The 10,241-nt window shown below is 36.7% G+C and overlaps 1 protein-coding gene across 2 annotated transcripts in view; it reads right to left on the bottom strand.

Annotated features, from left to right (window-relative positions):
* LOC107094762 (protein bassoon-like) overlaps nucleotides 1–9,365 on the bottom strand; it is a 103,028-nt gene extending 93,663 nt beyond the window's left edge. For both annotated transcript variants that reach the window (XM_015390584.1, XM_015390583.1), the window contains exon 1: nucleotides 9,057–9,365. In XM_015390584.1, the coding sequence (XP_015246070.1) occupies nucleotides 9,057–9,235 (179 nt within the window). In that variant the 5' untranslated portion in view covers nucleotides 9,236–9,365. The remainder of the gene's footprint in view (nucleotides 1–9,056) is intronic.
* Between the last annotated feature and the right edge of the window lie 876 nt (nucleotides 9,366–10,241).

Consider the following 10,241-nt stretch of genomic DNA (forward strand, 5'->3'; position numbering starts at 1 on the left):
CAAAACTTAATATATTAAATCAAATGGGCTGCTTAGCTGAACAGAAACGGGACATCTGAAAAAGATCTATTCTAACTCCATCACAAAACACAGCGCCATGCTAAAGAAAAGAATATATAAGCTGTTACTGCCTATAGATTGCTAAAATATGATCACTTTTTTAAGGCTGCAAAAAAAACACCTTGTTTATTTCTGCAAAAAAACGAAAGCAGATTTCTTGCAGAGTTGAATTTGTCAAAATATTTTTGTTGCCCTGAAGTTTACGTAATTACAGAAACCTAGCCCAATCCACTTCTGTTTATCACCTGTTAGATGGTATTTTAGAAAAAAAAAAAAATGATTTACAACATTAGATAAAAACAGGGCAGAGTATAGATGGATTAGCTAAAGAACAAAAATGTCTCTCAGGTCTCCTCTGGATATTAGAGACCCTATTATGCTGCAAAAACAATCTAGAAATAGGTAAAGATTTCTTAAATTAAGTGTATTTACCCTTAATTTGAGCAGATAAGTAAGAGGATTTGCCAATGGAATGAGTATTTTTATTCTTGAAATAAGATAATTAGATAAAACTTACTTGAAATAAGACAATGCAATTGTTTTTTCTTATTTTAAATGTAAATTATCTTGGCAAAGTGTCTCACTTACCTCCTCAATTTAAGAAAAAATGCACTTATTTTAAGAAAAATTGACTTATTAAGATTGAAATTTTTTTTTGCAGTGTAGCTACTGTCCAGCTGCCATAAATGTGTGAAAGCAGTGAAAGACATTTAACTACAAAATGCTGGGATCAAGGGAAGCCTGGCTACTTGAAATGAAAGTCAGCAGTTAGCAGACGGGTCAGATTTTACCCAGACTAGTAATACTTACAGATATATTTCCATTAGATTTCGAGAATGGTTATGGATCAATAAACCAAGTCAAGCAGTTAGATTATTAATCTTCATTAACTGCAACAACCTGCTATTTTTAATAGTTTCCGCAAGAACATTTTTCCCTCTTTCACCTGGGGTCCGTTTCATAAAGAAGGGGTAACAAATTCAGATACAAATCCGCAACTCTAAGTTGATCTAGCCAAAAGTTGGGAACTCTGATTGTTCAGTTTCATAATGGCTGCTATCAATTAGTTCAATCAATTTTACCTACCGGTAGGTCCAATCAGAGTTAAGCGCATGCGCAGCAAGTATGAAAAGCCATTATCAGTGGAGCACGGATTAGACAAGTCAAAATGACAAAAGGAAACAGGAAGTGCCTCTTTCACCCCACTGGAACTAGAGATTTGAATGCAGAAATGCAACAAATACAATAAAAAAGGAGAATGTGTTTAAAAGACAGCGAAACAACGCTACAGCTACAAAGGAGAGGAAGGTGGAAAGGAGGAGATTGTTGTTCCAGTTAATGGTATGTTTATATGAAGTGGGCTATGGCCGGCTTTTTTTTTAAACTTTTTTTTTAAAAGCACTCTCGCCTCTCTTGTTCCATTTGTAAATCACTAAAATAAGATTCTTCCTGATCAAAATCACACTCCTAGACCTAACTGTAATAATATATTTTCTAAATTACATTTTTGTAGCAGAGACTGAATTTTAGAAAGTAAAAATAAAACAAAATTATACTAGTAAGAATTAAGTTTTATATATCTAGAAATGTTTACACATTTTAAGTGGCCATTCTAACATTTATCACCTTGACTGAGAATGCACTTATATCTGAAAAACATGTTTTCATAGTTCATAGTTTTTTCTTTACAGATTTACACTTCTAACACTACAGGAAAAGACTGTTCAACTACTTAAATGCAATATAAAAAAAAGAAGATCAAATGGAGCTCATCTATAAGTAATTACACCTCAGTTTAACTGTATCTGTTCCATTAAAGTCTAAGAGGTTTGTTAAAGTAGATTTGAGAAAATACAGCATACAACCTTTTTTTTTTATCTTACAGCAGGATAGATATTAACATATTAAACATCTGTCTGTATCTTTGAATTTTCAACCAATTGTCAAAAACTGCAAAGTGTATTGCACAACTATAAACCTGACAAGGCATGGCTGTACACCTAAACTAGCAGGCTGAACAAGGGTAGCATTAATCAAAGAGAGAGAAATTACTAAGAAGGCTGTGAAGCTCTGGAGGAGCTGCAGAGCTCAATCTGTAATTGCAGTGAGAGGGTGCTGCATTAACCAAAGTACTGATTGAGGGGAAGCACTGACTTTGAATGTTCATACTTCTAATGTCTCAGGCCTTTTTTTTTTATTTTATTTTTTTTTACCACATTCTTTAAGCTCACAGAAACAAATATCCAGGACTTTGTTAGCATTGGCCCACTTTGAGAGCCCAAACAGCAATATGTCTTGTTTTAAAATCTGGGACATTTTTCCTTTTTAAACAAATATGAAACATATATAGATTTTGCAGCAGTGAACATAATCTGATATGTCCTGTATGTCCTGTACTTTAGCTGGATGCCTTCTACCTGTATCAGTTTCATACTAACTGAGAGGTTATATGTTTCTTATTGATTAATACTGTTAGCAGCACAGACGGCTTAAGGCTAGATTGAAAACCTTTCCTTTGTGCCCGATTTAGTAGTATTTAAAGGTCAAGGCAAAAATCTATCTCATGCAAAAGCTGCACTCATTGTAAGTTTTAAAATAAACATGTGAGATATAGTTGACACCTTAAATCTGCTCAGCAAACATAACCATAACAGCTGGTATATTTGTTGTTTGCACATACACCGAATGTCACATCAGACGAAGGCCTTTTTAACCCAGAGGGAAATACTTTCAGCTTTATAATTAACCAGCAGGACAGATTTAATTTTGTCCTGCAAGGCTTTGTGGAGACCTTAGACACCAGAGAAAAACACCCCGAGGAAAATTTAGTCAGAATGACACTGAAAACCTGAATGCGCCTTCTGTCTTTAAAAAACTGTAAATGCAGCTGAAAATGGAAGACAGCAAAGCTGTCCACATGAAGACATCTAAGATTAAGCAACTGAGGGCGGAAACAGGTTAAGGTTCATCGAATGTCCTCACCAAGACTGAGTTTTAGCATAGTGGTGTATCTGGACTGAAATGGGATGTGTGGATTTAAGAAAAGGTTTATTTTAAAGATATTTCTGTTTTCCAAATATTCATAATAACAAACTGAACTGAAACAGGAATAAAAACAATGAAGTGTTGACAATACTGATCACTATTTGGCCAGTAACACTGCCAACCACAGTTACAACATATATAAATGAATTAGTCATTTTTGTAGAAAAAAAAATCAGATAGAATATTTATAATTTTCTATAACATATCAGAAGTTATGCATCATTCATTACTCAGTGGATAAAAAAACTCATAAGAAATTTTACCCGAACATTAAGGGTTAAGGCTGCATACCCTCATCATACATAGCATGAACTTCATGTTGACTTGAAGCTTTTAAGAATGAACATATAATTGTAAGAATTTGGTGCATGCATTTTAATCTAGTGTAGATTATCTCTAATCAACAAGGAATTCATGCTATAAATAGATACTCTAATGTATATGAATATGCCCACAACAATTTGGTTACATCTTTTTAGCAAGCTTCTAGCCATGAAAAAATCCAAAATTACTTCTAAGTTGTGCATCCAATATACCTGTTCAAAAAGTTGCTGGAGTTTCCAATTCTTTTATTGATCTACCTAATATAAAGGATCATTGAAATAAATGAGAAAAAACTACATTATTGTAGTTATTGTAGTCTGAACACCAGTACAATATTGCCCTTATTTTTTTCCTATTAGTATAAAGTAATAAAAAATCAAGTGTGTTTGAGGAAGTGGACAGAAGTTTTCTATCAAAGTCGGCCTCAGTCGTCACTAAAACATATTTATGTACTGTTCACAACACCTTTTAAAAGGGTTATAGAATACAAAACCGAGTTTACATTGTCATAGATGAATAACGATAGTTCAGTGGGTGAAATGGACGTACAGAGAAGTTCAAACCCCATCTACACCTCCTTTCTCTGCAAATCTCACAATTCTAAACTTCCACCATAAAACAGGCAAATCCAAACGAAGACTCTCAGTTTACGTAAACTTTTTTTAGGTATGAAATGCTGGACATGTCCGGGAAAAGGAGGACGTCTGGTCATCCTACCATACCGACAATTCGATGTTTCAGTGAGTGAGTGCTTGTTGCTATGATGCGTCTTTGCTCAGCAGCTTTGTTCGATGTAAACTAACCAAACAGCGCACAGCTAATCTAAACATTCATGAGCATACCATAAAAGGAAGAAAACCTTTCATTTCTAGGGCTTTTAACTAGGCTTGCATTAGGGCACATGGAACAGTAAATATGCCATTTTCAGCCCAACTAATGTTACACACCCTATTTAGAGAACTTAAGGACCAGATACCCTATAGAATCATTCTATGACCCCTTTAATGCATGCGTACAGATGGGTCTATTACTAAAATCAGAAAATTATAAGACATGTAGTTAAAATTCCAGAAAAAAAGAAATTATGATTATTATAGACTTCATTATCTTTTATGTCTTTTAGATGTTTATTTTTTTCATCAAAGGAACTAGTCAGAATGGGGCCTATCTCTTAGGGTTATTTATTGTAAGTATTGATTTTAGTACATAAAAGTGTTATAAATAACAAGAAAGAAGTGCTTTGAAGATACATAAACATTTGCAAAACAATGCTCAAACAGAATGTTAATTATGCCTTACAAGATGAAGAAATCTATTATCAACACCAACTTTAGTAAAACTTTCCTTTTTATCAGTTTGAAAAGTTTAATAAACAGGTTAATCTGCAGTAAATCTCAGTTCTAGTGATAAAAACACAATCTCTTACCAATGTGCCAAAAATCAACACAATTAAAACCAATGGTAGGTGAAAAGAATAAAAAAATAACTTGTTTCTGCAAGAATAACCAAAAAATTAGGTGTAAATAAAAAAGCAGGAAACTTCTTACATGCATCACAGTGTCATTGCTGCAGATCATCCACACTGCTGCTCATAGAAACCAACCTAAAAGGGAAGAAAGAGCTGTAGTGTCTTACAGCAGCTGGTGCTCTCTAAATGTCAACTCCAAAACACACTGGACACAAGAGATAAGCTGACATCCGTCATGAAAAGTTTAATTAGCAGCATTGGTGCTGCTAAACAGAACAGGTTCCAAAAGGATCGTCAGCTGACCAGATGCTACTAGCATTGTTTTCATAATGCTTTGGTTTCTTTTATATTTGAACGTGATTCATTTTCTACTGGTGCTAATAAACTAAAAGAGGAAAGTCTCTCTACACATAACCAGACTTTCCCGATATATCAATTATGACTTATACCTGTCTTTTAAAAGAACAGGTAGTGTTTGCAAACCTTATCTTTTAAAACTTGATTGGCTGCTGTGTTCATATTTAGCTGCACTAAAAAAGCCAGATAAGTTTGAAATGTGAGTCATAAACACTTCCAGCTATATAAAATAACCAACAGCATTTACCAGTTGAGCTAAAAATACTCTATTTGAGTACAGCTCCTTTAAATGCAATGGCCCAAATTATTTCACACGGTAAAAGAACCTATAGATGCAGCAGTTAATGAGCCAGAGATCATAATCGGACCATTTCCCCTGATCATCTCTGTCTGGTGAAAGGCAGGTCAGATACTGGGAAATCGATTGATTAAATTACTATTCTTACAACTTAAATTACTTTTAGCCTAGCAGCACATCAGTCTCTAATCTGCATAGCTTGTTGCAGGTAAGGATTCTCAATCATGCAGGTCGTAGTATAACAGATTGAGCATGTTATATGCTCAGTATTTGAAATTGGATGGAAATAAGATCAAAGTTAGAAATATGTTATAAGAATCTAGAAACAATTAAGATTTTAGAGGAACCTTTAGCACATTTGTTCTGTTTTATTTGCTTCAGACCTTTGAAATGTTCTTGCAGGTCAGTACCGCAGTAGCACCAACTGTGTGGTGCTGTAAACAGGAAATACTTGGAGCTTGTGTCAGAACACTCCTCTGTAATGGTCAACATTGGGATGACTGTGCACTTAGAGAAAGCTGTTAAGATAAGAGTTGAAAACAATGATTGTGGTGCTCTCTAAAGCTGATGGGTTGGCCAAATATCTTTGCAGAAGACAGCTATAAGGGCTCGGATTTAGCTCTCTGACTGAGACTAAATGGAAGGTAATTCGGTCCATAACAAAACAAAAAATGTCCTATGGATCTCACTTTTAAATAAGGTAATATAAAAGATATAATAGCCCTACTTACACTACCGGGCAATTCATGCAATTAAAATTAAAGTCTTCTATCAAGTCTAAAGCTAGACACTATTACGCTTCTGAGGTTCCTTATAAAGGAATATGTGAAAAGCAGATCCATGATCTCAAGAAAACCATTTAAATCAGCCATGTGCTTCGATGTTTTTCTCTTTCCCTCTGCTCATTTCTCATTCTGCAGCCCTGTTTGTTAGCACACTCAGTCTCTGCACTCTCTTTATGAGAAACCTAAGGGAGGATACCAGGAAGAAATCAAGATATAAAAAAATCATGAGACTACAAAGAAGCTATGAGAATTTAAATCTGCCCCACGTAATAAACAGGCCAGACACTGTGTCTAGCAAAAAGGACGCATAAGACGTGAACAATTCTGCATTTCGTTTAATAGTTTTATGTGATAGATCGACACAATTAAGGGAATAATTGTGAGGAGAAATTATGCATGATTTCTTTCTGAAATATATCAATCTTAACATTTTTGGTATGTATATGTAATTAGCTAGACTAACTTGAAGATCCTAACATAAAATGCAGTCAAACCAGCTGCCTTTAAAAGTTACCTAATTAGTAAAAACAGCCCATCTGTGCTTATTCAATTCATTTCAGTTAAAATCAAAAACACTTTTAAATCACACAGGGACATTAAATGTTATTGTAACTCACAGGAGTTTCTCCAACAAGCTGTTGTAAATATAAATGACTGTATGTAGAAAGTATCTCCAGTAGAGGTCTGTTACACAGTGATCTAGAGAAGCATCTGACTGACGTTAAAGTCTGATAAACAGGAAGTTCATCAACTTTCATCTCAGAAAGACAAAGAAACCAGCAAACAGAGCAGACAGATTGGGTTAAAGTTATGGCTAAACTTGTCTAAGCCTAAATCATAGAAGTAATGCTAGGCACTAATTTGAAACATTAGTTCTTTCTGATCAAACATTATTAAACAGATATTTATCTACCAAGATAGGGCTATCTAGTTAAACTTACAGACCAGAAAAGATAAGCTATAATCAAGAAGCAGACAAGAAAGCCCTTTTAATGCTGGAGATTCACAGTTCAGATGGGAGAAGCTGTTGAAAGGAGAACTGCCTGTCATGATCTCCATAAATCTAAACAAATAAGATTCTATGAGTAAAAATAATGCATTTCTTAAACAGAGAAAGTCAAACTGGTGGAACTTAGAATTAATGTATTAGAGATGAAAGATAAAAGCCAGACCTCGATCCATTTGAAAAAAAAAAAAAAAACTGTGCCCAGACGTACAATTGATACTTGAAAAAAAGTCTCCACCTGGTTTGACTGAGCTAGAGCTGTTTTTATGAAAAACACAAAACCAATTAGAGGGAACATCAGTCTTTAAATTCTAAAAAGATCTGAAAGCCATTGCAAGACACTACAGACAAAAACAACCAGATGCCGATAAAAGTACAAGGCTCCTTTTAAAAAAAGTAACACTCAGAATTTCCCACTGCCATAAGTCATGGTCTAAAACAAAGCCTCAACTCTGTAATTTAGCCGTACAAAGGAATGCTCGCTGCAAATCTATAAATCTATTTGCACGCTAGCCTGAAACATTATTACACAGAAACTGCAAGCAGGTGTGGCAAATCTATGATGCAGCAAGGTCTACGTGTATGTGTGTGTGTGTGTGTGTGTGTGTGTGTGTGTGTGTGTGTGTGTGTGTGTGTGTGTGTGTGTGTGTGTGTGTGTGTGTGCGTTAAGGTCTACAACTGTTGAACTGTGTAATTAAGGCAATATCAGATCTTGTTAGGAGGGTAATCCCTCACACACACCCACACCGAAAATACGGGCATGCAAGCTGCTCCATGTGACCACAGACATGATCTCAGTGGGGTTAATATTTCATCGGCCTACGCTGCATCATTTTAAGCCAACAATGTGGGTTTAGAGATGGAAACGCTTCTAGGACAGCACTATCACAAATACAACTGGAATGGCACAAGGTTTCTCCCAGGGGGGAGATAAAACACCACTTTATCTGGACTAAAATGCCTGGTTCTGACCAGCTGTACATTTTTTTTTTATTATTGTTTTGTATTTAACAGCATAATCATTTGAGACTAACTTCTGATTTACGCTTTAAGACAGCGGCTATAACATATGTTTTGGTCCTACACCTTTAATGACGTTGGTGATATCTGATGGGAGCACTGACATTCTACACAACGCTGTCATCAGGAGACAGACGTCTGCTGCTGGCAAGGAGAAAGGTGTGTTTTTCAGAATGACCCTGTGTTTACAAGAATTGGCGTCAAAGAAGAAGTAGTACAACCGACCCACCCCTGTATGCAGTTTAGATTATTTTACCTATTTTCTAATTTATATATATATATATATATATATATATATCATGATTTTCATTCATGACACTGAATCCCGAAGGCAGACATCGTAAAAAAGGGCGTAGAAATTCCTTCTAAAATGCTTAAAGCTACATTTACGCATGTCTGCTTCTACCTTGTAAGATTTGCATGATCGATTTAAAGCGCATCACCAATGGCAGATCTGATGTCAAAATAAAGAGAGCTTTCAAAAAGAGGTTGTCAACACTACTGGCAAGGGTATTGAAATAAATAATTAAGCGCCCATTCAGGTCTATCTACACGCAGTCGGCTGAGCTTCTATCTACCCTGCTGGTTGAAGTAATGTACGCTACAGCACGCTGCCATGAAGCCCCCCTCCCTTTAATTTCGCTTCATTGTCCACACTTTGTGTGTTAAAGGCTCCCTAGCTACCGCGGCTACCTGTTAATCCCCGGCCCGGACGCAGCCCCACTTCCTCCGGCTGGTGCTCCATTGCTGGGCTTGAGGACCTGTCCAGAGTCCGGTGGTGCTGAAATGGAATTCAGCACCCCCGCTGCAGGGACAGCGGCGCCGGGCTGTCCCGCCTGTCCCTCCCCCTCCATGCTGGCCTCGTTCCCCATGGCCTCGGGATAGGTGTCGACGGAGAGAAACGGTGGTTGTGGGTGGTTTTCACAGCTGGGGTAAAAACTCGGGTGGAACTCAGCGTCGCTCCCTTTCCGCCATCATCACCTACAATTCAGCATCCCGCACGGAGCACGCGCGCTGACGCTTGAGGCCGAAGGAACGCGCTGACGCAATGGGTGGTGACTTGTGTTGCTCGTACGTGCGCGTTCACAGGGCTCAGCTATCTTAAACCTATAAACAGCACGCATCTAACCCACCCTCCTCCTCACCCACACAACCATGCCCTCAAACCCCTACATCCGGAATGGGACATTATATAATTAAGATTTCATCTATATTTATGAATTATATTATTGATTATATGAGATTTCATAACCAGCAGAGCGAAATTAAATGGCCCATGGGCGATATTTGAAATAGGGCTGTACTTTTTGTAAATGTAATTTCCAACTAGCCACCACAGCAGCAGTAATATATATCAGGTATTGGTAGGTTTGTTGTCTTCTTATTGTGCATTTATTGCCCTTAAATATTATGGTTACCAAGCATTGCACTGTTTAATGACTTGTGGAATTAATTTTAGCCTCAGATTCTTCTTATTACATTTATTTTATGAATAACAGCAAATAAACTATAAAGACAGGATTATTCTACTATATACACTCACCGGGCACTTTATTAGGTACACCTGTCCAACTGCTCATTAACACTTAATTTCTAAGCAGCCAATCACATGGCGGCAACTCAGTGCATTTAGGCATGTAGACATGGTCAAGACAATCTCCTGCAGTTCAAACCGAGCATCAGTATGGGGCAGAAAGGTGATTTGAGTGACTTTGAACGTCGCATGATTGTTGGTGCCAGAAGGGCTGGTCTGAGTATTTCAGAAACTGCTGATCTACTGGGATTTTCACACACAACCATATCTAGGGTTTACAGAGAATGGTCTGAAAAAGAAAAAACATCCAGTGAGCGGCAGTTCTGTGGGCGGAAATGCCTATA

This window comes from Cyprinodon variegatus, unplaced genomic scaffold, assembly GCF_000732505.1.
Source record: "Cyprinodon variegatus isolate N-32 unplaced genomic scaffold, C_variegatus-1.0 Scaffold505, whole genome shotgun sequence".
Taxonomy (NCBI): Eukaryota; Metazoa; Chordata; class Actinopteri; order Cyprinodontiformes; family Cyprinodontidae; genus Cyprinodon; species Cyprinodon variegatus.